The sequence below is a fragment of the Pan paniscus genome, chromosome 21 (genome assembly GCF_029289425.2).
Source record: "Pan paniscus chromosome 21, NHGRI_mPanPan1-v2.0_pri, whole genome shotgun sequence".
NCBI classification, from domain to species: domain Eukaryota; kingdom Metazoa; phylum Chordata; class Mammalia; order Primates; family Hominidae; genus Pan; species Pan paniscus.
This window is the reverse complement of record NC_073270.2, coordinates 42,311,716-42,338,354: the sequence shown is the minus strand read 5'-3', so window position 1 is coordinate 42,338,354 and position 26,639 is coordinate 42,311,716. Positions and strand designations below refer to the sequence as shown.

Here is a 26,639-nt window from a genome sequence, read left to right as displayed (position 1 = left end):
TATTCTGAATAATGCTGCTATGAATTGGAGTGTACAAATATCTGTTTGTGTCCCTGCTTTGTTATTTTGGGCGTATTCTCAGAAGTGGAATTGCTAGATCATATCGTAATTCTATTTTTAATTTTTTGAGGAAGTGTTGTTTTCCACAGCAGCTGCGGCATTTTACATTTCCACCAGCAGTGCACAGGGTTTGGAGATACATGTTTTTTTTTTTTTGAGAAGGAGTCTCGCTCTGTTGCCCAGGCTGGAGTGCAGTGGCACAACCTCAGCTCACTGCAACCTCCGCCTCCTGGGTTCAAGCGATTTTTCTGCCTCAGCCTCCCAAGTAGCTGGGATTACAGGCACCCGCCACCATGCCCAGCTAATTTTTGTATTTTTAGTAGAGACAGGGTTTTGCCACGTTGGCCAGACTGGTCTGGAACTCCTGACGTCATGATCCGCCTGCGTCGGCCTCCCAAAGTGCTGGGATTACAGGTGTGAGTCACCGCGCTCAGCCTTTTTCTGCTGTTAATAATCATCCTACTAGGTGCAAAGTAGTATTTTCACTGTGGTTTTGATTTGCACTTCCCTAGTGATTAGTAATGATTGAGCATCTCATTAGACAGTCTTTTTTTATGTCATATTTGTTTTTTCTTTTTCTTTCTTTCTTTTTTTTTTTTTTTGAGACAGAGTCTCGCCCTGTCACCCAGGTTGGAGTGCAGTGGTACGATCTTGGCTCACTGCAACCTCCACCTTCCAGGTTCAAGGGATTCTCCTCAGCCTCCCAAGTAGCTGGGATTACAGGTGCCCACCACTACGCCCAGCTAATTTTTGTATTTTTAGTAGAGACGGGGTTTCATCATCTTGGCCAGGCTGGTCTCGAACTCCTGACCTCAAGTGATACGCCCACCTCAGCCTCTCAAAGTGCTGGGATTACAGGCATGAGCCACTGCGTCCGGCTCTAGGTCATGTTTGTATTACATTGCGAAGCTCTGACCGTAACTCCAAGAGCCATTATGTTTGCATGGGATTGGGAGAGGTCACAGAAAGTTCTAGTTGGAAGGGTCCTCAAATCCTGCAGTGTAGCCCAAGGTCATAAGGGAAGTTAGAAGTTCAACAGGCATCTGAAACCTGATCCCTGTTCCTCCTCTTACCTCTCTAGGAGCAGACAAAGCTAAGCTGGCAGCCAGAGGGGAAGCCCTTGTCTAAAAGGTATTTTTGGGACTCAGACTTGTTCCCTATTTGCTTTCACCCAAGGCTTTCCTTATCTTAGGAAGCGGGGAATCTGGCTGAATCTCAGTGAATCCATCTGGTTAAAATAAACATCTTGGGTGGTCTGAGATGGAAAATAACTTGATGAAGGGTCAGATTTGGAAGTGGGAGAGACAGATTTGGAAGTAGGACAAATTTTGTCTTTGTGAGTTTGTAGCTTTTTAGTACTAGTTGAACACATGAGCTCAGCCTTAGGGCTATTTCCCAGCTGAATGCCTCGATAGCACTGCCAGCTGCTTGGAGTGGGGTTTGGAGAGGAAGGTATATTCTGAGGGGTAAGACTGGCCCCTCACAGGCACTGATGGATCACAGGTATCAGAAATCCTGGGGGCAACCATCAGCCATGGAAAGAGCACCTGTTGTTGGAATGGAGGTCTGAGATTGCATCCTGGTCTTTTTTTTTCTTTTTGGCCCACAATAAATGTCATACTAGCACTTAATGAACCCTCACTAGCTACCAGTCACTTCACTAAATGTTTTACATTCATTTGTTTTGTTTTTTGAGACAGTCTCACTCTGTCACCCAGGCTGGAGTGCAGTGGGACAATCTCAACTCACTGCAACCTCCACCTCCTGGGTTCAAGCAATTCTCCTGCCTCAGCCTCTGGAGTAGCTGGGACTACAGGCACCTGCCACCATGCTCAGCTAATTTTTGTATTTTGTAGAGATGGGGTTTTGCCATGTTTGCCAGGCTGGTCTCAAGCTCCTGACCTTGGGTGATCCACCCGCCTCGGCCTTCCAAAGTGATGGAATTACAGGTATAAGCCACTGCATCTGGCTACATTCGTTTTCATCCAAAACCTGGCTGGGCTTTTAACCATTAACCATTATACTAAACTCTTCTCTTTTTATACCTTTACTTGCAATTTCTCTACATCGTGTGTGGATTACCTTGGTAATTAAAATGGTAGGGCTACACTTGACCTTCAAGTTACCATAGCCTCCTGGGAGCAAAGACGTCAGATGGTTCAGAGACCCTTCTTCCTCTCATCTTGTAACTTTGAAAGACAAAGACAAAGAGTTGCTACTTTCCCAGCCCAGTAGTTTCCTGGGGATAGGTCAGTGTCCTGATAATGAATGGTGAAGGTCTCTGGAGCAAGATCATCAGAATCTCATGTGGCATCAGTGAAGAATGCAGATTCCTGCCCAGACTCTCTAGGCGTGAGGTCTGGGAATATGCATCTTTGTAAGCTTTCCTGATGATCTTGATGGATATTTAGGCTTGAGAATTACGTCTCTGGGTAATTAGGCCCAATTCTGCCACTTAAAAGCTGTGTGGTATGGGGTAAGTTATTTTACACGTTGTTTTTCCCTCAGCTGTGTGCTGAGCAAGGATAGATAGTAACGTATAGATTATCCTATTTCATCCTCCCAAGAGGTGAGTATTACTATTCCCACTTTATTGATGATGAAAACTGAAGTTTGGAGTAGTGAACTGTCTTGCCTATGGTCATGACAGCTAATCAGTGACAGACCAAGAATGTGAAACCAGGCTTGGGTCATAGAGAAATGCCTTTGAAATCAGTAACACTGACAGCAGTGATGGTTATTTCTGCATCCTTCTTGAGTGCCACACCTTATCCTCTGCAGCTCTAGTGCATAACATAGCAAGGATACAGCCATACAAGGCAGACCTGGCCTCTGCCGTATGGGAGTTTTCATGTAGCAGCTTTCTTTTCTTTTTTTTTTTTTGAGACGGAGTTTTGCTCTGTCACCCAGGCTAGAGTACAGTGGTGCGATCTCGGCTCACTCCAACCTCTGCCTCCCGGGTTCAAGCGATTCTCCTGCCTCAGCCTCCCGAGTAGCTGGGATTACAGGTGCCTGCCACCGCGCCAGGCTAATTTTTGTAATTTTAGTAGAGATGGGGTTTCACCATCTTGGCCAGGCTGGTCTCGAACTCCTGACCTCGTGATCTACCAGCCTTGGCCTCCCAAAGAGCTGGGATTACAGGTATGAGCCACCGTGCCCAGCCCATGTAGCAGCTTTCAAGCTAGACTGTACTTTTAAAATCCAGAGTCCTCAGTCTTACCCCAGAGATGCTTATTCATAGGGCTAAGTTGAGGCAAAAAAAAAAAAAAAAGAAAAAAAAAAGGTTCTAAGCCTGGGGGCCATGGAGAAACTACCATTCAAAAACAGTGGAAAGGAAGAGGACTTCCCTGACCACCTATCTAGAGGATGGCATATCCCCTCCCCATCAATCACTACCATTACCTTTATTTTATTTTATTTTATTTTTGAGACAGAGTCTCACTCTGTCGGCCAGGCTGGAGTGCAGCGGCGCCATCTCAGCTCACTGCAACCTCCGCCTCCCTGGTTCAAGTGATTCTTCTGCCTCAGCCTCCCAAGTAGCAGGGACTACAGGCGTGCACCACCACGCCACCCGGCCACCTTTTTAAACAAAACAAAACAACAAAAAAATTAATGCAAAGTCCAAAATCGATGCCCAAAAACTTGAAGCATTATCTTAGCCCTATTAAGAACAAGGGTATAGGCCGAGTGCGGTGGCTCACGTCTGTAATCCCAGCACTTTGGGAGGCTGAGGCAGGCGGATCATGAGGTCAGGAGTTTGAGACCAGCCTGACCAACATGGTGAAACCCCGTCTCTACTTAAAATACAAAAATTAGCCAGGGGTGGTGGTGCGTGCGTGTAATCCCAGCTACTCAGGAGGCTGAGACAGGAGAATCACTTGAACCCAGGAGACGGAGGTTGCAGTGAGCTGAGATTGCACTGCTGCACTCAAGCCTGGGCGACAGAGCAAGACTCTGTTTCAAAAAAAAAAGAACAAGGGTATAGAGAGGCGGCCAGGCTATACATAGCCAGCCCAAAGAGACAGCGGGTATTCACGACCAGGGCAGATACATTTAAAAGCTGTTTCCTGAATGAGACTCTAATAAAAAAGGTGGATGTCCTTAGATCATGTTCCCAGCGTCACAGGAGGGGCCCTAGCCACATTATCCCGCAGTTCACTTTCATTATCTAGAGTGCTTGCTCACTCCAGGGCTCATTTGAAGCTTGATGCAGAAGACACTTTTGGTTTCAGTTCCTTTTATTTTTTTTGAGACAGAGTCTCGCTCTGTCGCCCAGGCTGGAGTGCAGTGGCATGATCTCGGCTCACTGCAACCTCCGCCTCCAGGGTTCAAGCGATTCTCCTGCCTCAGCCTCCCGAGTAGCTGGGATTACAGGGATGCGCCATTCCCACCCCACCAATTTTTGTATTTTTAGTAGAGACGGGGTTTCACCATGTTGGCTAGGCTGGTCTCGAACTCCTGACCTCAAAAGTGATCTGCCCGCCTCAGCCTCCCAAAATGCTGGAATTACAAGCATGAGCCACCACGCCCGGCCGATGTGAATTGAATATTAAACTTACTTTGAAAAGCTGTAACAGCATGTGCCTATTCTGCTGAGCTCCAGGGCCAAGTGTGCAGTTTGAGAGATACTGAGAGAGAAATGGGGGAAAATCAGGACCTTGGGTGAATGGCTGAGGGAGCTGAGGCTCTTTAATCTGGGAAACTTGAGTGGGGAGGCTCTCTCTCCAAATTCCTGAAGGAGAGTGACCTGTAGGAGAGACCACCAAGATTTCATTCACAGAAGAAACTTCTTGTGCTGAGCCCACAGCACTGTTCTAGACAGCTAGATGATACTACGTTAGTAAGTGACCACTATATTAGGTTCTGGGCAGACCTGAGTGACCCTGAAGGAAAAGACTTGAATTTGAATTCGAGCTCCATATTTATATAGGCTATATGAGTTCAGGCAAGTATCTGAAATCCCTACTCAGTTTCTCTTTTTTTTTAGAATAAAAAAAAATTTAAAAAAAGATGGGGTCTCATTCAGTCACCCAGGCTGGAGTGCAGTGGTCCAATCACAGCTCATCGCAGCCTCAAACTCCCAGGCTTAAGTGATCCTCCAGCCTCAGCCTTGGAGTAGCTGGGACTGTAGGCACAAGCCACAGCCCACTCAGTTTCTTTACATAGGGCATCTCACTTTCATGTGTGTGTGTACAAAAATTAAGAAATTGGGGCTGGGCACAGTGACTCATGCCTGTAATTGCAGCACTTTGGGAGGCCGAGGTGGGTGGATCACGAGGTCAGGAGATCGAGATCATCCTGGCCAACACGGTGAAACCCCGTCTCTACTAAAAAATACAAAAAATTAGCCGGGCATGGTGGCGCACTCCTGTAGTCCCAGCTATTTGGGAGGCTGAGGTAGGAGAATCACTTGAACCTGGGAGGCAGAGGTTGCAGTGAGCCAAGATTGTGCCACTGCACTCCAGCCTAGCAAGAGAGAGAGACTCCGTTTCAAAAAAAAAAAAAAGAGACTGAACATAGCACAGACCCAGACCCAGGCACACTCAACCAAACTGTTTCCCACTGTTGCAGACCTTGGTTTTTATAGTTTGGGCTGTAGTTAGTGTATTGTCATTTCAGTATGGCAGAAACGTATTAACAGCTAGTTTAAGCAAAAAGGGGAATTCACTAGCTTACATAATAGAGAAGTTTACAGGTGGTCCTGGTTTCAGACATGACTGGAGCTTCCATCTCATAGCTGCTTCTCTCTGTGCTGGGTTCACACTGCAGTCATGCTTGTTTCTTACCGAGAGAGGGGGAGGACAAAGTTGCCAGTTCCTCAAGGTTACATCCTCACCACTTAGCAACCCCAGAGCTTAACTGTTGATTCCAGGGAAGACTGGCCCAATGTGAGATGCAAATGCCCCCTTTACCCTGAGTTGAATGGGATACAGAATGGAGCTGGTGAAAGGGAATGGGGGTACAGCGTGCACAGAACTCACAGCTGGCTACTAGAGGGAGAGTAAAAGATGTAAAGCAAAGTAAGAAGCCAGTGACTGCTTTGTCTTCAAGCCTGGGCCCTGAGCCCTGGTGGATCAATCAAGAACCCTGTTTCTGCTTAAAAAAACAAAAAAACAATTTTATTTGACAAAAGACAAAAAAGTTATTTACAGTAGTTTTTGCTCAAATAATTCAATGGGACAACTGTGCTTCTCCTCCAGGTTTATCTTACAACCAAACCCAAGCAGAGTCTGCCCCACCCAACACCCCATTTTACGTAATGGGGAAATGCCAACCAGAATTCAGCAGCATGGCTCCCTCACCCCTCACCACCCTCCATTGCTCAGTGCACTGTGGGGAGGGAAAATCCCACCTCAGCCCAATACACTTCCAGAGTTCCCTACTACAGGCATCCTGCAGCAGTTGCACCAGACCTGGGCTCACTGACAGGGCTGGGATGGAAGAGGCTGGGCAAATGGCAGCATCAGTTAACCTGGATGAAGCCATGTTCATTCTTCCCCACTGGGCCTCAGGAGGGTGAGGATCCCTGATCCCCCTGGGGCACATGGGGAGAGGGCACGGGAGGAAGAAGCCAGAGGGAGGCAACACAGAGAGCCCAGGAAACTTGCCCACCTAGAGAGAACAAAGCTCCCTCTCCTTCAGCGATCCATTCACACTCCCACAGCAACAGATGGGCGACTCAGAAGTTGGGGATCCTCTGTGATGGCTTCAGGGATCTTCCCAGAAAGTACAGAACACGTTACTGTCTTTCTCCTGGCTAGACCCACCCAAGTTAGTCAGTATCCAGGAACCTTTTCTCCTTGTGCCTGACCTGGTGATTTCAGGAAACTAAAGGCTGTCGTCCTGATCTATCTTTTGGCCCAGTGACTCTACTCAGGACAAAAATATTTTGGCTAGCAATAACCTAGGATTAGTGTTTCTTAGGATATATAAAGATGGGGCATATTGTTGAACACTGTCAGCAATGAAACAGCAAAAGAGGCTGGGCGTGGTGGCTCACGAGGTCAGGAGTTCCAAGACCAGCCTGGCCAAGATGGTGAAACCCCGTCTCTACTAAAAGCCAGACATGGTGGCGGGTGCCTATAATCCCAGCTACTCGGGAGGCTGAGGCAAATAATTGCTTGAACCCGGGAGGCGGAGGTTGCAGTGAGCTGAGATCGCACCACTGCACTCCAGCCTGGGTGACAGAGCATGACTCTGTCTCAAACAAACAAACAAAAAACAAAACAGCAAAAGAAAAAATGGGGGAAAGGGAGGAGCATAAGACCAATTGTTATCTGTTCACTGGGCAGGGGCTTCTGTAATTCTAATTTAAAGAAAGGTGAAACAAAGACAATCCCAGCTAGGAGGCTTCTAACCCTTTTCCAGCCCTGCCTTCTCTGAAGGCAGTTCCTCGGCAGCAGTGGACACCATTCCTGCTTTCCCCAAAGTTTCCTGCCACCATTGTGGGAAAAGCTGCCTCTCTGGAGGACTTCCTGACCAGCAGATGGCTCACTTTTCTCCCAAGTAGGAGGTTATGGGAGCTTCTGACATATGGGCCCCTCTAATCCAAGTTCCTAAAAGAATTCAAAACTGAGGCTGCAGGGCAAAAGTGTTCAAGAACAAAGGGAAAAACATTAAAGAAAAAAAAGAAAAAAAACCATCCATCGCTTCAGTCTAGTTTACTTCCCCCACCCACCCAAAAAAACTACAATAAAAATTAAAAGAAAAACCGAACACCTTTTGATCTTATCATCTTTCTCTGCTAGGTGCCTAGAAAGTTGAGTCAGAGTCTGCTGGACTGCCCCCTGCTGTGGCTTTCTACCCTTCTGTGCCTGCGGCAGACAAGCCAATGCGCTCATACGGTTTTTTTTTTTTTCCTGCCTTTTTTTTGGTAAACCAAACCAATGATAAAACAACCATTTGGAATTTCACACTACTGCAGAGACTTAGCTGGTCCCCAAAATAAAAATATTCCTTTCTTCCAAAACAATCCCCAGTGGCAGTGGTGGGTCCTTCCCAGCTCACCAGAAAGCTATCATGCAGTGCACTCTCGTTCCCCACACCTGGGCTAACTACTGCCGTGAATGCAAACCACAGCAAAAAAGGGAAAAAGAAAACAGTTTAGCAAAAATCTAAACATTCAACTGGAGTCGGTTCTGTTACATCCACTGGGTTCCTCTTTTCTTTTGTTCACGCATATGAACTTGGAATGTCCACACCTGGCTTGACAGAAACAGCACAGGGGCAGCTTGGACCCAACATAGGACTGAATTTGGCAGCTTTCCTGAGCCCAGCCCAGGAAACCAGGCTGGAACAAAGGTGACCCAGGGATTTTCTGGAGAAGCAGCAGCAGCAGCAGCACCATGCTTGTCTCCGATCTCTTGGTCTCATCACTGAGGGGAGGCCTGGAGAAACGGCAGAGTCAGCAGAGGAGAGGGCCCCCATCACAGTGCAGTGGTGCCAGCTGGCATCTTCCTGTTGAAGACCTCTGGACAGAGGAGATGATCCCAATGTTTGGCAGTGATCCATAGAAAACCCTCTGTATGAAAGGGAACCAAAACGGAAACCCAGGACAGCTGGCTGGAGCCTTCAGCACCCTTCTTGGCAGATGCCTACTGGGGATTTTCAGAGACTAAAGGGATGGGAGTGTGCAGTAATGGGAGTGATGGGTCCTGCTGTTTCTGAAGCTCCATCTCAGCAGCCCTCTGTAGCGCCACCTCCACCAGCAGCTGGAAGCTGCTGAAGTCCTCTTTGTCCTGCTCTGGGGGTGTGGGTGGTGGCGTGTTGAAGAGTCCACCTGTGGGGCTTCCAGCCTCAGCCCTGGTCAGCAGAGTAAGTGTGCTACCAGGGGTCACCAGGGGCTTGGGAGACTCCAGCTCCCCACGTGGGAAAGGGGCTGCTGGCTTTTCCCCCTGGCCTGAGTGAAGCGGCATGGAGCACACAGACAGGGAGAGCACATTGGTGGGGGCTGGGACAGACACAGCCAGCACTGAGGGGCTGCTGCCACGGGGGAGGGCCACATCTGAGGCCTTACCCCCGCGGCGGGAAATGGTAAACTGATTAGGGTCTTTGCCATCCTTCCGAAGCATGTCTGGTAGAAGCCGCCGCCGGGCATTGATGAACCAGTTACATATCTGGAATGAATATACAAGACCGATCAATTTGCTTAATCTAAAACAGCTATGGGCTGGGCACAGTGGCTCACACCTGTAATCCCAACACTTTGGGTGGCCAAGGCAGGAGGATTGCTTATGCCCAGGAGTTCAAGACCAGCCTGGGCAACACAGGGAGACCCTGTTTCTACAAAAGAAGTTAGCCAGGTGTAGTGGTGCACCCCTGTGGTCCCAACTACTTGGGAGCCTGAGATCGGAAGATAGCTGGAGCCCAAGAGGTGGAGCCTGCAATGAGCTATGATCGCACCACTGGATTCCAGCCTAGGCAATAGAACAAGACACTGTTTCAAAACAAACCAAAACAAACAGCTATGAAGCACTTACTATGTCCCAGGACCCCAGAACATGGAAGAAAACACAGAGGTTCATAGTGGGAAGACAAGAGTTAAATAAGAACACGCACCAACCTGGCCAACATAGTGAAACCCTGTCTCTACTAAAAATACAAAAATTAGCTGGGCATGGTGGCAGGCACCTACAATCCCAGCTACTTAGGAGGCTGAGGCAGGAAACTTGCTTGAACCCGGGAGGAGGAGGTTGCAAACTGCCATTTGTCTCCTACTTCCTACAGGATCAAGTCCAGACTCCAGAGCCCGGACATGAAGACCCTCCCCCGGCTGGGCACGGTGGCTCACACCTGTAATTCCAGCACTTTGGGAGGCCGAGGTGGGCAGATCACTTGAGCCCAGGGATTCGAGACCAGCCTGGGCAACATGGTGAAACCACATCTCTACAAAAATACAAAAAAATTAGCTGTTGTGATGGCATGTGCCCTATAGCCCCAGCTACCCAGGAGGCTGAGGTGGGAGGATCACCTGAGGCCAGGGAGGCAGAGACTGCAGTGAGCCGTGATAATGCCAGTGCACTCCAGCCTGGAGAGTCAGGCTGGGTGCTGCAGCTCACGCCTGCAGTCCCAGTACTTTAGGAGGCCAAGGTGGGCAGATGGCTTTCGCTCAGGAGTTCCAGACCAGCCTGGTCAACATGGCAAAACCCTGTGTCTACAAAAAGTACAAAAATTAGCTGGGTATGGTGGTGCGTGTCTGTAGTCTCGGCTACTTGCGAGGCTGAGGTGATAGGATCAATTGAGCCCAGGAGTTTGAGGCTGCAGTGAGCTGTGACTGTGCCACTGTACTCCAGCCTGGGTGACAGCGTGAGACCTTGTCTCAAAGAAAAAAAAAGTCGGTCAAGCGTGGTGGCTCACGCCTGTAATCCCAGCATTTTGGGAGGCCGAGGTGGGCAGATCACGAGGTCAGGAGTTTGAGACCAGCCTGGCCAACATAGTGAAACCCCGTCTCTACTAAAAATACAAAAATTAGCCGGGTGTGGTGGCACGCGCCTGTAGTCCCAGCTACTTGGGGGGCTGAGGCAGGAGAACTGCTTGAACCCGGGAGGCAGAGGTTGCAGTGAGCCATAACCACGCCATTGCACTCCAGCGTGGGTAACAGAGTGAGACTCCGTCTTAAAAAAAAAAAAAAAAAAAGTCAAGTTAGAGCTTCTCACCTTCCTGCTGCTCAAGGCTTCTTGCTCATTCAAATATTATTTGAGTGCCTGGTATATTGGGCCCAGTTCTCAGTGCTGGGATGCCTTTGTGAATTAAACAGACATGCACTCCACCCTGTGAAGCTTATAGTGCACCTAGTCATGGAGACTGACTATTAACCATTAGGTGAATAACCACCAATAAGCCCCCAACAGAAACAAGAATAAAGGGGGGATTATAAAGATAAGAGAAACTCCCATAGCTAAGGGTTCTGGAAGGCTGAGACATAAGGATTAGAAGAGCTAGCCATACAGAAAGCTAAGAATGTTCTAGACAATTCCAAGTAAAGGCCCTGGCCGTGGGGTTCTCATCTGCCCTCCTTCACCTCTATGGTCCTCCAATGCAACTGAACTGAGGCAGGAAAGGGTTGGCTTAAGGAACCGGTGAATGGTAGCTGATGAGCTCAGAGGTGGACAGGGCTGACAACCAGGCCAGAGCACCATGGAAAACCATTAAGTGGTCTAAACGGTGGCTTGACTGAAATTTCACACTCTAGGTCCTTCTTCTGGTCCTGTCTTTTCTCCTAACCTAGCTAACTGCAGCTGCATCTATTCCACAGGTGACTCAAAGACAGCACCAGGCTGTCAGGCTGGAAGGCTCATAGGCAGGGCTGAGCCAGAAGCTTCTGTGGCCCTTCTCTCCCATTCCATTCCAGCCAGGAGGGGCCCTGGCTCTGGGGTTCTTATTTGCCCCTCTTCACCACTATGGTGCTCCAATGCACACACATACCAACAGGCTTCAGTGGACGCTGGCTGAGCTGAATCCTGACTAGAGCTGTGGGAAAACCCTAAAGAGAGGAAGGGCTTAGCAGGGTGTGGTGGCATGTGCCTGTAGTCTCAGCTACTCAGGAGGCTGAGAGAACTGCTTGAACCCACAAGGCAGAGGTTGCGGTGAGTCAAAATTGCGCCACTGCACTCTAGCCTGGGCGACAAAGCAAGACTCCATCTCAAAAAAAAAAAAAAAAAAAGAAGGAAGGGCTCAACAGCTAGGTGGGATGAAGGAAGGGAACAAACTTATTCAAACACCTTTGATAGCAGTATCATGCCAGCCACCTCACTTGCATTATGTTTAATCTGCATACAAGCCTGGAGGGTAGAGGGCAGTGTCCCCAAAGTACTAGAGAGAACTGAGCTCAATGAGAAGAAAGCTCTTGTCCAGTCACACATCTTCCCAGTGCAGAGCTGGGATTTAAAACCAGGCCTCCTGGCTTTAGGGCCTCCACTGCTTTGCTGTGCTTTTTGTTTTTTTTAAAGACAGGGTCTCACTCTGTCACCCAGGCTGGAGTGCAGTGGTGGAATCACAGTTCACTGCAGCCTTGACCTCCTGGGTTTAGGTAATTCTCCCACCTCAGCCTCCCGAGTAGCTGGGACCACAGACATGTGCCACCATGCCCAGGTACTTTTTTTTGGTATTTTTTGTAGAGATGGGGTTTCCCCATGTTGGCCAGGCTGGTGTCAAACTCCTGAACTCAGATGATCTGCTCACCTCAGCCTCCCAAAGTGTTGGGATTACAGGTGTGAGCCACCACGCCTGGCCTCAGGCACTATTCACATTTCATATCTAATTATTCATTCAATCTCAGCCTATCACACAGGTTATATGATGATCTCCCTTGAAGAAACAGATCGGAGAGGTTCAGAAACTTGTTGAAGGTCACAAGTGCAAAAGCTGGGTTTGATCCAGACAGCCTCGTTCTGGGCAGCCACCCCACTGCCAGCTGAAGAGTGAGAGGGAGTCTTCCTTGCACAGGAGCAGTGCCTGTGTCCTTCTCTCCCTCCCTCCCACAGCTGCCTCCTCCCATACCTGTGCTGCAGGAGTACACTGCCCCTCTCCACCTCAGCCCTGGATGCAGGGGAAAAATGGGCAGGTCACAGTGACCTGGGTCAATCAAAGTAAGGAGTGTTGTTGAGCAGGCAGCCTCATGGAGGGCAGCCTGGGCATTTCTCAGCATCTGTGTGGGCACCTAGCCCCTAAAGGCACTTCCCACTTTGGCTGAGGGTTCAAGAACAGAAAAACACCCCTCCACACACTCCCCCACAAGACCGTCCTGTCCAGATCACTTGGCAGCCTAGCATCTGTCTGTTTTGTCTTCTTAGCCCAGAAAAATGCACAGCTGAGGGGCTGGGCAAGGCAATGCGGGGGGACTGAGTGGCTGCCAGTGCCCCTTCTGCAGCCCCTTCCAGCTGCCCAGCCTGTGCCTAAGTCAGGAAAAGAACCTGTGACTTGTCCCCACTCAAGGTCCTTGGGGAGATGGTAGGAAGAAGGTCAAAGTGAACTCTGTGATGTATATGGCAAAACATAGGCTGGGAACCAGAAAGCCAGTCTCTACCATAAAACAGGGCTCTATCTGAGAGGCTGCTGAGGAACAAGGGAGGAATCACTGTGGCAAATGGGGGTGGGAGGAACACCAGGAGGCTGACAAAGGCTGTGATGCTGGGAGCGGCAGCTAATGAATGCAGGCAGAAACCCTCTCATTTTTGTGTCAAGGAAGCAAAGGCACTGAGGCGCCTTTCCCAAACATCATGGTACCACCATTCACGCTGAGACTACCATATCCAGGTGCTCTTGAAGGCAGCTCTCTGTATTATAATCACCTTAGGGGAGATTTTTATTTTTGGTGGGGGAGATGGAGTCTCACTTCTTTGCCCAGGCTGGAGTGCAATGGTGCGATCTCAGTTCACTGCAACCTCCGCCTCCCGGGTTCAAGCAGTTCTCCTGCCTCAGCCTCCCAAGTACCTGGGATTACTGGCACACGACAACATGCCCAACTAATTTTTGTATTTTTAATAGAGACAGGGTTTCACCATGTTGGCCAGGCTGGTCTCAAACTCCTGACCTCAAGTGATCTGCCCGCTTTGGCCTCCCAAAGTGCTGGGATTACAGGCAGAGCAACCACACCCAGCCTGGGGGAGATTTTTAAAAACTGTTAGTGATTTCCCCCTCTGCTTTATTGATCTAGTGGGGGTGAGGGGTGGAGTTGGCAATGTGTTTTCAGACCAGCTACCCAGAAAGTCTGGCCGCCCAGGCTTAGGAACCAATGGTTTAGCCTACTGGTTACTTGTCCTTGCAGGCCAAGCCCTTTATTTAAGCCAAAAAGCTTACACAGAAGTTCAAAAAACATACACACAGATGAAAGGCCTTGAGATGGGGAAAAATAGAAGTTGCTTGTGGGAGGAATCAGAGGGCAGCTAGCTTTGGAGCCAGAGGAGAGCAGCTCCTACATCCCTGGCTGCCCTGGGGCCTAGGCCAGGACACTCCTCCCCCACAGCTAACCACTACAGCCTCTGCACCAGGTTCCTTTCTCACCCAACAGCCCTCGCCAGGGGGACTGCTGCCCCTGCCCTGGTATGGGCTTTGGGAAGGCTTCCCTCAGGAAACTGCATATGAAAGGAGTCCTGACAGCCAGGAAGTAATGGGAAGGTACCCATTCTACCACTGTATACCCAGCACAGAGTCCCGGGCCTGGCACGTGGTATATCCCCAACCATTGTTACAGTAAAGGATTGGGGCCCAGAACCCTGCCAGGTAGCCACAGATCTAGTCCAACCAATAAATTGGGCTTAGAGGATGTCAAAGGGACCTGTGAAAATCCTTTACAAACGACTTTTTTCCCTAACCCTCCCAACTGCCTAGCCCCAGGCAAGTACCAGCAAACCAGTTAGTTGAGTCATTGACTTGCTAATGAATCGCTCCTGGGAGGGTTAAAGGAGACAATCAAAAGAGATGCCCCCAGGGAGAGATAAAACAAGCTTGGCAAAATGTTGATACTTGTTCAAGCCGAGTGACTGGTGCTGGTGGTTGATTATTATATTCTCTTACTTTTGTGGAGTTTTTTTTTTTTTTTTTTTTAAAGACAGAGTCCCGTTCTGTAGACCAGGCTGGAGTGCAGTGGCATGATCTTGGCTCCCTGCAACCTCCACCACCCCCGGGTTCAAGTGATTCTCCTGCTTCAGCCTCCCGAATAGCTGGGACTATTTTTAGTAGAGACGGGGTTTCACCACATTGGTCAGACTGGTCTACAACTCCTGGCCTCAAGTGATACACCCGCTTCAGCCTCCCAAAGTGTTGGGATTACAGGCGTGAGACACTGTGCCTAGCTTTTTTCTCTTTTTTTTGAGATGGGAGTTTCACTCTTGTTGCCCAGGCTGGAGTGCAATGGCAGGATCTCGCTCACGGCAATCTCCACCTCCTAGGTTCAAAAGTGATTCTCCTGCCTCAGCCTCCTGAGTAGCTGGGAGTACAAGCATGCGCCACCATGCCCAGCTAATTTTCTATTTTTTAGTAGAGATGGGGTTTCTCCGTGTTGGTCAGGCTGGTCCCGAACTTCCAACCTCAGGTGATCCGTTTGCCTCGGCCTCCCAAAGTGCTGGAATTATAGGTGTGAGCCACTGTGCCCAGCCTGCGTTCAGCTTTTATAGATATTCTTAAATGTCCTTAATGGAAAATGAAATTTAAAAAATTAAATACAGGAGGCCGGGAGCAGTGGCTCACGCCTGTAATCCCAGCACTTTGGGAGGCTGAAGTGAGCAGACCACCTGAGGTCGGGAGTTTGAGACCAGCCTGGCCAAGATGGTGAAACCCTGTCTTTACTAAAACTACAAAAATTAGCTCGGCCTGGTGGCAGGTGCCTGTAATCCCAGCTACTCGGGAGGCTGGGGCAGGAGAATTGCTTGAACCTGGGCAGGAGAAGTTGCAGTGAACTGAGATTGCGCCACTGCACTCCAGCCTGGGCGACAGAGTGACTCCGTCTCAAAAAAAAAAAATTAATTAATAAATACAGGAAAAAATGATGCTCCCAGGCTTTAGGCTATTTTTCATGATTAGGAGCCATTACATTTCCTTACTTCTGAGGTCCTGCCTGTTGACCCTTCCAACACTTTATAGTCCTTTTCTGCCACTTCAACATTATTTACTGAGCACCTACCTACCAGATACCAAGCACTATGCTACACTAGGGCTGTAACTGTGAACACTAGGTCAGTGCTCTCCACACCTCTAGAATTTGGTGCAGTCTAAAAGCAATTACAGTTTAGTGTCCCAGTGCTGTGACCTCATCTATCTGCTGTGAGAGCATACAGCTCCTTTAGGGACTGGGAGCCTCCTGGTCAGGGGTGGGAGGAAAATGGTCTGGGGAGGTGGATCAATGTAGTGGGAATGTGGGGGACCAGGGTTGAGGTTCAAGATGTAGACACGGGCAGGTGATGTCATTAGGCTGGCAAAAGCCATTGAATTTTTTTTTCTTTTTTTTTTTTGAGATGGACTCTTGCTCTGTTGCCCAGGCAGGAGTGCAATGGTGCAATCACAACTCACTACAACCTCTGCCTCCCGAGTTCAAGCAATTCTCTTGCCTCAGCCTCCCAAGTAGCTGGGATTACAGGTACCTGCAACCACGCCCAGCTAATTTTTTTTTCTTTTCTTTTTTGAGACAGAGTCTCAGTCTGTTGCCCCGGCTGGAGTGCGGTGGCTCAGTCTCGGCTCATTCCAACTTCCGTTTCCCAGGTTCAAGCGATTATCCTGCCTCAGTCTCCCAAGTAGCTGGGATTACAGGCACACAGCACCACACCTGGTTAATTTTTGTATTTTTAGTAGAGACAGGGTTTCGCCATGTTGGCCAGGCTGGCCTCAAACTCCTGACCTCAGGTGACCCACCCGCCTCAGCCTCCCAAAGTGCTGGGATTATAGGCATGAGCCACTGCACCCAGCCTAATTTTTTTTATTTTTAGTAGGACAAGGTTTCACCAAGTTGGCCAGGTAGGTCTCCAACTCCTTACCTCAGGTAATCCACCCGCCTTGGCCTCCCAAAGTGCTGGGATTACAGGCATAAGCCACCGTGCCCAGCCTTTTTTTTTTTTCTCTTTTTAGAGATAGGGTCTTGCTCTGTCACCTAGGCTGGAGGGCAGTGGCATGATCATAGCTCACTGTAGCCTTGAACTCCTGGGCTCAAGAAAGTCTCCCATCCTAGCCTCCCAAAGTGCTGGGATTACAGGTATGAGTTACCCTGCCAGCCCACTGAAGGTTTTTTTTTTTTTTTTTTGGAGACAGTTTTGCTGTTGCCAAGGCTGGAGTGCAGTGGTGCGATCTCACTGCAGTCTCGTCCTCCTGGTTCAAGTGACTCTTGTACCTCAGCCTCCTGAGTAGCAGGGGTTACAGGCATGTGCCACCATGCCCGGCTATTTTTGTATTTTTAGTATTGAAGAAGTTAACCATGTTAACCAGGCTGGTCTCAAAACACCTGGCCTGGCCTCAAGCGAACTGCCTGCCTCAGCCTCCCAAAGTGCTGGAATTACAGGCACGAACCACCATGCCTGGCCTGAAGGGTTTTAAGTTGGGGAGTGATAAATGATTGTGATCAGATAATGATGGTTTAGATGAGGGTAGGAAAGAAGCCAAAACCCTGAAATATTTAAGGGGTATTTGTACAGGAGCTAGTAATTGACCGAATGAGCTGAGGGCAATGAACTAACTGGGAGGAGTTACCAGAGAGGTGTGCAGCTGGGGCTGACATGGGATTCATGGTCAGTTTCCATCAACGAGGACTGGGTGGTCCCCACTGCTCTTAACTCTCGGCATGACTCTAGAGCAGGTGGCCACCACGGGTCCCCTCCCTCCAGGGCATGCCCAGTTTCCTTTCCTTACATTTACATTTCTCCAGGTGGGACCTGTGGATGTGTCACCTTGAGGGGTTCGCCAGTTCTCTAGAGGGATGTTTGGCTTTGGGTTTCCATTTTCATCACCAGTAGGCGCATCGGGGCCTAAGACCATCCAGATCTACTCTGCTGAGTCTGTGCCTTTGCCACACCACATCCTGCAGTGCAGTCAGCAAAGCACCACCCACCATTTTCAGTTATCACAGTCAGGTGGAATGTCACGGTTCTTACATTTATCTACTTTGGAAACAGTTTGATTTTAAGGTTAGGTATAAGAACAAAAGCAAAAAGAAGTGGTTTTTTTTTTTTATATATACCCAGTTTTATGTTTTACCTAAGTGATGTGATAAAAATGATTCAAGTTAACATCTTGCGGGGAGATAGGTCCATGAAAAATGTTTTCTTTATTTTTTTATTTTTTGAGACCGAGTTTCGCTCTTGTGGCCCAGGTGGAGTGTAATGGCATGATCTTGGCTCACCGCAACCTCCGCCTCCTGGGTTCAAAAGTGATTTTCCTGCCTCAGCCTCCTGAGTAGCTGGGAGTACAGGCATGAGCCACCACGTCTGGCTAACTTTGTATTTTTAGGAGAGATGGGGTTTCACCATGTTGGTCAGGCTGGTCTCGAACTCCTGACCTCAGGTGATCCGCCCACCTCGGCCTCCCAAAGTATTGGGATTACAGGCATGAGCCACCATTCCCGGCCGAAAAATGTTTTCTTTAAAAAGATGGGCCAGGCATGGTGGCTCACACCTGTAATCCCAGCACTTTGGGAGGCTGAGGTGGACGGATTACTTGAGGCCAGGAGTACAAGACCAGCCTGGCTAGCATAGTGAAGCCCTGTCTCTACTTAAAATACAAAAATTAGCTGGGCGTAGGGGCATGCACCTGTAATCCCAGCTACTCAGGAGGCTGAGGCAGGAGAATCACTTGAACCCGGGAGGCAGAGGTTGCAGTGAGCTGACATTGCACCACTGCACTTCCAGCCTGGGTGACAGAGCAAGACTCCATCACACACACACACACAGATAAATAAATAAAAGGAGTTAGTATATTTCTCAGGTTTGAGAAAGTGTCCCTGACAAAAAGTAATTCCAATAGAGTGTGACAAGTGGTTTGACAGGACAGGGTGAGGTGCACTGGGAATATAAGCAGCAGCCCCAAACCTAGGCTGTAGATCAGTTTGGACTCTATCCTGAGGGCAGTAGAGTCCAGGAGTGCCTGGCCCTATCAGATTTGGGCTTTTGTGTTCAAAATAATGGATTAAATGAACAAGGCTGAAGGCTAAAGGCTGAAGGCAGGGAGACCCGCAAAGAGGCTGTCCAGACACTCCTCCAGGGTAAGAATGTGTCTGGAGCCTCTCTCAGATCCCAACTCTGCACAGCTCCATGCTGAGGAGGTACACTGTGAGATGCCATGCACTGCTGGGCACCCAGGATCAGCCAAAGACTTTGTGCCTTAGGCAGAGATGAAGCTGAAAACAGTAGAAACACCCACTGTATGCCAAACACTGACCAGTAGGTGTTTTTTTTGAGACCGAGTCTTGTTCTTGTTGCCCAGGCTGGAGTGCAATGCCACCATCTCGGCTCACCGCAACCTCCGCCTCCCAGGTTCAAGCGATTCTCCTGCCTCAGCCTCCCGAGTAGCTTGGATTACAGGCATGCACCACCACACCTGGCAAATTTTTTTGTATTTTTAGTAGAGAGTAGAGATGGGGTTTCTCCATGTTGGCCAGGCTGGTCTTGAACTCCCGACCTCAGGTGATCCACCCGCCTTGGCCTCCCAAAGTGCTGGGATTACAAGTGTGAGCCACTGTGCCTGGCCTTGTTTTTTTTTTTTTTTTTTTTTTTTTTGAGACAATGTCTCACTCCTTCGCCCAGTCTGGAGTGCAGCGGTGCGATCACAGCTCACTGCAGCCTCCACCTCCAGGGCTCAAGTAATCCTTCCTCCCACTTCAGCCCCCCGAGTAGCTGAGACTACAGGTATGTACCACCATGCCCAGCTAATTTTTTTGTTTTGTACAGATGGGGTCTCCCTATGTTGCCCAGGCTGGTCTCAAACTCCTGGGCACATGCGATCCTCCTACCTTGGTCTCCTAAAGTGCTGGGATTACAGGTGTGAGCCACTGTGCAGGGCCCCAGTGAGCCTTGAATTCTTCTTCTCGTCCCTTCCTCCCTACACTCATGAAAGTGCTACAATCACCTCCCTTTTTTCAGATGAGGGAATAATGAGGCTCACAGAGAAGGCAGTGACCTGGCCAAGGTCCAGGCTTCCTCTTGTGGAGAAGATGGAATCTGAGTCAGGATCTGTAACTTTAGAGCCTTTCTCATACAGAGACTTGGATTAACCATTGCCCAGAGTATAAAGTCAGGTGACAGGAGTTCTGAGGGCTAAAATACTTACCATGTCTCTACATGGAAGAAAGATAGGAGCTGGGAAGACGTGGGAGGTTCAGAGTGGGATAAGGGAAGGAGGGAGAGACAGCATCAAAGGTTGGAGTAATAAGCTGTGAAAGGACAGAGGGGGAAAGAGAAACAGGAGAGCTTGTGGGAGAGGTTTGACTGGCTCAGGAAGGGAGCAGTGGGGGCCAGCAGGGCAGGGCTGGGCCTCTTGTATTAGGCTAAGGGCCTACTGTGTGTCTCCAGGAAGGGAAGAGGCAAACTGGAGGCAAAGCAATGGTGGTCCAGGGTCCCCCGCCTCTGCTCCAGGAAAGCAGAACAAAGACACCTGCGGGTCAGCAATAGGCGCGATTCAAAGGGGACAGTACTTTGCACTCTGACAAAAAGGGGATAAGGCTATCTTTTGAGTGTGTTCATGTGCATGGTTTGCAAAGCACTTTCACATCCAGTTCTGAATCTATTCGTCACAACAGATCCACCAGGCAGGGGAGGACTCTGTGTACCCCCTGCCCCTTTACAGATAAGGAAATCAAGACGTGAGGCAGAACTGGATTATGAATACAGAACCTCTGACTTCTGCCCTTTCCTGGACTGTGATCCTGCCCCATCTCTTAACCACACTGCAAATTACAGCTGCCCCTTTCAACCAAGTCGCCGTCCAATACTGCATTGGGGCTGGGGGCCGAATCCTAGATGCTCGATGCCTTCTCATCTTCCCTTGGCCTCCAAAGTTAATGATGACACCTAGACTTTGACAACATTAAATTCCTTGCCTCTTCAGAACTATCCAAAGTCTGGGCCAGGCGTGGTGGCTCACGCCTGTAATCCCAGCACTTTGGGAGGCTGAGGCAGGTGAATCACAAGGTCAGGAGTTCGAGACCAGCCTGGCCAACATGGTGAAACCCTGTCTCTACTAAAAATACAAAAAATTAGCTGGGCGTGGTGGCGGGCGCCTGTAATCCCAGCTAGTCAGGAGGCTGAGGGAGGAGAATCACTTGAACCCGGGAGGTGGAGGTTGCAGTGAGCCGAGATCGCATCACTGCACTCCAGCCCGGGTGACAGTGCAAGACTCCGTCTCAAAAAAAAAAGGACTATCTAAAGTCTGAAATTGACCGCAGCGACCCTATTTCGTTGTCTTCCCTTGAGACAGGGAGAGTGGGTGTTCTCCCCTAACCCAAGAAGAAACCGAAGCCCAGACAGCGAAAGTGAGTGGCCCAAGACCACAGTGACTCAGTGACACAGCTGGAATAGGACTAGAACCCAGGTCCTCCTGCCACCCCCTTATCCAGATCCCCTCCTTACTTGCAGCACTGACAGGTTGGTCTGTCCAGAAAGGCTCAGCTTCTCCTGCTCTGAGGGGTAGGCGTTGTAGCGGTGCAAGTACAGCCAGTCCCGGAGGATCTTCACCGACTCCTTGGGCAGGTTCCCCCTGCGCTTCCTTTTGCCCGCCAGGGAGAGGAGGCCTTCGTCCTCACCTAGATCACTGTCCGACATGGTGCCTAGGGGCTAGGCTGGACCTTGGGTAAACCTGGGACAAGGGACACAGGGGATGGGAACATCATTAGCACGTACCGCCTTTTCCTAGTCTCCAAACATGCTCAGCATTACTTGAGCCTGGGACACCAGAAATGGGGTAGTTGCAATTCAGAATCTCAGGCCGTAACACAGACCGAGCAAGCTAGAAGGGATGAGTCCAAAGTTCCTCCACTTCATGGAACAGGTAGGTGACTACCGAATGGCAGCTCATTCACAAGCAGGACTCAGGCTGGAAACAATTACAGCTTCTACTGAGGTCTACTGTTTTCCATGTTCGGTACTAAGCATTTGGTTTTTTCTTTTCTTTCTTTTTTTTTTTTTTTGAGAGAGGCTCTCACTCTGTAGCCCATGCTGGAGTGCAGTGGCGCCATCTCGGCTCACTTCAACTTCTGTCTCCTGGGTTCAAGTGATTCTCCCGCCTCAGCCTCTGAGTAGCTGGGATTACAGGCATGCACCACCATGCCTGGCTGACTTTCTGTATTTTTTGGTAGACACAGGGTTTCACCATATTGGCCAGGCTGGTCTTAACTGCTGGCCTCAAGAGATCTAGCAGCCTCAGCCTCCCAAAGTGCTGGGACTGCAAGCGTGAGCCACCATGCCTAGCCTGTACTGAGCATTTTACATGTTATCTCATTTAATCATTACAATTCCCCAATAAGGGAGAAGCTATTATTATCATCATTTTATAGATGAGGTAACAGAGATCAAGAAAGCTGCCCAAGGCCTGCGCAGTGGCTCACACACACACACACAAAATGCAAAAATAAGCCAGGCGTCATGTTGTGCATTTGTAAGCCCACCTACTTGTGGGACTGAGGCAGAATTGCTTGAGCCCAGGAGGTCAAGGCTGTAGTGAACTGTGTTTGTGCCACTGCACTTCAGCCTGTGTGACAACAAAATAAAAAAGGTCTCAAAAAACAAAGGCCGGGCACAGTGGCTTATGCCTGTAATCCTAGCACTTTGGGAGGCCGAGGCAGGCAGATGACGAGGTCAAGAGATTGAGACCATCCTGGCCAACATGGTGAAACCCTGTTTCTACTAAAAATACAAAAATTAGCTGGGCATGGTGGCGCGTGCCTGTAGTCCCAGCTACTCGGGAGGCTGAGGCAGAACTGCTTGAACCTGGGAGGTGGACGTTGCAGTGAGCCGAAATCGTGCCACCGCACTCCAGCCTAATGACACAGCGAGACTCCATCTCAAAAAAAAACAAAAACAAAAACGAAAACAAACAAAGGCCGGGCACGGTGGCTCACGCTCGTAATCCCAGCACTTTGGGAGGCCGAAGTGGGTGGCTCACCTGAGGTCAGGAGTTCGAGACCAGCCTGGCCAACATGGCAAAACCCCGTCTCTACTAAAAATACAAAAAAAAAAAAAAAAAAAAATTAGCTAGGTGTGGTGGCACACACCTGTAATCCCAGCTACTTGGGAGGCTGAGGCAGGAGAACTGCTTGAACCTAGAAGGCAGAGGTTGCAGTGAGCCGAGATCATGCCATTGCACTCCAGCCTGGGTGACAGAGTGATTCCCTGTCTCAACAAAATAAAAAAATAAAAAAAAAAAATAAAATAAAAATTAGCCCAGTGTGGTGGTGTGCCAGTAGTCCCAGCTATTCTGAGAGGCTGAGGTGAGAGGATCCCTTGAACCCAGGAGTTCAAGGCTGTAGTGAGCTATGATCGCACCAGTGCATGTCAACCTGGACGACATAATTAAAACCCTGTTTTCAAAAATAAAATAATAAAAAAAAAAATGCCACGTGCTGTGGCTCACACCTATACTCCTGGCACTTTGGGAGGCCAAGGCAGGTGGATCGCTTGAGCTCAGTAGTTCAAGACCAGCCTGGGCAACACGGTGAAACCCCATCTCTACAAAAAATACAAAAATTAGTTGAGCATGGTAACGCATGTCTGTGGTCCCAGCTACTCTGGGGGCTGAGGTGGAAGAATCGCTTGAGCCCGGAGGCAGAGGTTGCAATGAGATGAGATCACAATACTGCCCTCCCATCTGAGAGGCAGAGCAAGACCCTGTCCCCCTATCCCCCTGCAAAAAAGTCCTAAAATTGACTATAGTGATGGTTGCAAACATACCAAACCTGCTGATGAGTATACTTTAATGGGTGAATTGCATGGTATGTGAGTTATATCTCAATAAAGCTGTAAAGGAAAAAAATCCCACCCCCAGGTTAGGATAGTGAAGTCGGTTTTGGACCAGGCCTCTCCCCACCCCCTCTTGTGAGTTGTATACCGTCTTGCCTCCTAGGTCTCCCAAGGGCCAGTGAGAACTCTGGAAACTACAGATCACCATGATCCTGCAGCAGTCCAAGTAATATTTAAGGAGCACCTACTGTGTACCTTGCAGTGAGAGAGGTGAGTCATCTCTCTACTGGTTGCTTCTTGGACATTCTCCTTTGTCAGACCCCTTTGGCCTGGTCCTAGACTCAACCACTCAAAATCCAGGTGAATGAGCAAGGCCCACCCTCCACTTGGCACTGTAACTTGGACAAGGATCCTCCCCTTTCTGGGCTTGAGTCCCCTCTTCACCTGTCAAATGAAGGAAGGATTTTCCCTAGATAACCCAACTCAGCTGCTCAGTCCCTGGACAAAGTTCTGTTTCACACATGCAACAAAGATTTTCTTTCTTTCTTTGTTTTTTTTTGAGATGGAGTCTCGCTCTGTAGCCTAGGCTGGAGTGCAGTGGCGCAATCTTGGCTCACTGCAATCTCCATCTCCCGGGTTCAAGCAATTCTCCTGCCTCAGCCTCCCGAACAGCTGGGATTACAGGTGTGTGCCACCACATCTAGCTATTTTTTTTTTTTTAGTAGAGACAGGGTTTTGCCATGTTGGCCAGGCTAGTCTTGAACTCCTGACCTCAGGTGATCCGCTCGCCTCGGCCTCCCAAAGAGCTGGGATTACAGGTGTGAGCCACCCCGCCCAGCCAGATTTTCATTTTAAAAGCAAAAGTTCTAGGCCGGGCTGATGCCAGGATCTCAAGGCTCCTCCCTTCTCAGCCTTTTAACAGCTCCCCAGCAGGCCGGCCAACAGACTCTGGCATCTCCCAGGTTTTGTTTCCTCTTCTTGGACCCGAGCCCAGATCTCTGGGCTGGCTAGGGCTGGCTAGGCCAGGCTTTCGAGGGAAGGGTCTACCCTTTCAGTCAGGCCACCTGGAGGTGAGACAGGCACTGGTTAGACGTGCCACTCCTCAGAGAGCACCACTGCAGGCTGCTTTCTGAGGTCAGACAGCCATTTCTAGGTGGCCAGGACAGCTGGGATCTGGGCTCAGTGATGCAGCCCTGGCCGGCTGTGAGAAGTTTACTCAAGGTTATCTGTACAAATTCCACCCTGGCTGCCAGCCAAGTCTGTCTGCAGGGTTCCCCGGGTGGGCCCTGGGGAATGACCCCTCAGTCTACACAAACTTCTCCACCTCGGTGTTCCGCAACACAGGGCCATCTGTAGTCTGGGAGGCTTCCCACATATGCACCCCACACCGCACCCAGACACACTCACGCCAGGCAATTAACCAACAGCGCTAGGATAACTGGCCCGGACCCATCGCTCAAGCCTTACAAACCCTAGGGTTTTCACCGACACATACAGCACGCACACGCACAGCTTACAGACCCCAGGCCTAGCACGAACAACTGTGACCCACACAACTAGCCCAACTTCTGTACCCGCCCACCCACGAACTCCAACCGACGCGGCCACCCCCGATCTCTCCGACAGGGAAAACTCCAGGCGTCATCACACTAACAATCAGTTCTACCCTCAGTGACCTGTGGCAGCACCCCCTCGACACGACATCCCGTGCACCCTCCTACAGACTCCCACGACGCCACCTGCAGCCACTCTCGCACGAACTTTCTGACAACTCCCCTAGCTGGTCCCGACACTCCCCCGGGCCGCGCACTCACGCCCGCATTCCCAGCAGTTCAGACAAAGCGCGCAACCTCCCCCGCGGCCCAGACCGAGTCGGAGCACATGGCTCCTGGGTCGGCGAGGAATCGTCCGGCGCTCGGGGCGCTTGCACCCCACAGTCCCCACACCCCAGGCCGACTCCGCGCACCAGCTCCCGCGCGGGCCCGCCATCCCGGTGGGACGGGGGCTCCGGAAGAAAGAAAACTCACGTGTCTGTCCGGGGCAGGAAAAAGTTTGGTTCCCACCCCCTTCTCCGGCAGTTCGGGGCTGGCCGACTCTTCGGGGCGCGGGGACGGCGGAGCGTGCGCGCTCGGCTTTGTGCTCCGAACTGGGCCCGGAGGGGGAGGGGAGGGGAAGGGAGGGGAGGGGGCTGGGCTCCCACCTCCGCGCCGCCCCCCCCCAGCCCTGCGCCCAGACTCCATGTTGGCCGCCCCCTGCCCCGGAGACTACGCGCTTCTCCCGCGGGAGGCTTGGATCACCTTCGGCCTGCCCGAGGGTCCCGGCGCGAACAAACTTTCTCCGGGGCGCCGGCCCCACGCGCCCCGCTTCCTTGGCCAGCCTGGGAGTGACAGATGCCTCGGAGACAGACTTTCCTTTGTTCCAAAGGAAAGGGGAACTCGCGCGGGCTCCCCAGGGCCCCCCCGCTCCGGGCCCTTCCCGCGGCCCCCACCCCCAGCTGTCACTCTCGGCCGCCCCCTGTCCGGCTCGGCGGCGGGGGGGCCCTGCTGGCGGTTAGCAACGTGCACTTTTGAAACCAAACAAATCCGTCCCCCCGCGCGCTCACTCAGGTCCGGTGCAGGATCGGCCCTCTCCTGGGGTGGGATCCTATGAAGCTGGGCCCCCCACCAGGGCCCCAAGCGGGCTTCCTCCCGGGGGCTGGAACAGTCCCCCACCGGCCCCCGGAGCGCAGCGCCGTCGGGACTCACAAACACCCCCCGGGGGCCGTCGGGACTCACAAACACCCCCGAGCTCACACACCCCCTACCGCACGCGCCAGGACGACGCCCCCTCCCCCGTCCGGCCGAGAAAAAGAAACTTTCCAAGTTGTCCGCGCGCCCCCACCCCCATCTGGCCCTCTGCTGCTCCCTGCACTGACTTTTCCCAGCGGCTTTCGGGTCCACGCGGCCTCCGGCTCGGCGCGGGGCGTCCCGGCGGGGAGCGGGGGGCGCCGGGGGCGCGCGCCGCGTACCTGCCCGGCCTGACACTCGGCCTGACAGCTCGCGGCTGGAAAGCACCTCGCGGCCTGACGTCAGATCCCCTCTCCTCCCCCCGCGCCCTCTGCGCCCTCCCCCACCCGCCCGGAGGGAGAAAACAAACTTTGTGCGGAGCGCGACGAGCTGCGCCCACCCCCCGCGGGGCGGGCCGTCGGCGCCGAGGGGCTTCGCCCCGCCCAGC

General features: G+C 50.9%; 1 protein-coding gene and 1 long non-coding RNA gene across 9 annotated transcripts in view; one reads left to right on the top strand and one right to left on the bottom strand.

Annotated features, from left to right (window-relative positions):
• LOC117977239 (uncharacterized) overlaps positions 1–7,918 on the top strand; it is a 13,387-nt gene extending 5,469 nt beyond the window's left edge. The window contains exon 3 of the long non-coding RNA XR_004668262.3: positions 7,809–7,918. This is a non-coding gene — a long non-coding RNA (uncharacterized LOC117977239). The remainder of the gene's footprint in view (positions 1–7,808) is intronic.
• TGIF2 (TGFB induced factor homeobox 2) lies at positions 6,151–26,639 on the bottom strand. Of its 8 annotated transcripts, none has more exons than XM_034947416.3 (3): positions 26,434–26,639; positions 21,102–21,327; positions 6,151–9,176 (listed from the first exon to the last, which is right to left on the bottom strand). In XM_034947416.3, exons 2-3 carry the CDS (start codon positions 21,291–21,293, stop codon positions 8,655–8,657), a joined length of 714 nt encoding a protein of 237 aa, XP_034803307.1. In that variant the 5' UTR covers positions 21,294–21,327; positions 26,434–26,639; the 3' UTR covers positions 6,151–8,654. The 8 variants fall into 8 exon arrangements, with proteins under 8 accessions (XP_034803307.1, XP_034803308.1, XP_003831941.1 ...); XM_034947417.3 differs by having other exon boundaries at positions 26,562–26,639; XM_003831893.6 differs by having other exon boundaries at positions 26,341–26,617.

Excerpts from the sequence above, each read along its gene's own strand:
- TGIF2 (XM_034947416.3), bottom strand. The coding sequence starts at position 21,293 with ATGTCGGACAGTGATCTAGGTGAGGACGAAGGCCTCCTCTCCCTGGCG. Across the intron at positions 9,177-21,101 it reads CCAACCTGTCAGTGCTGCAA|ATATGTAACTGGTTCATCAA; the intron begins GTAAGGAGGGGA and ends TATTCATTCCAG.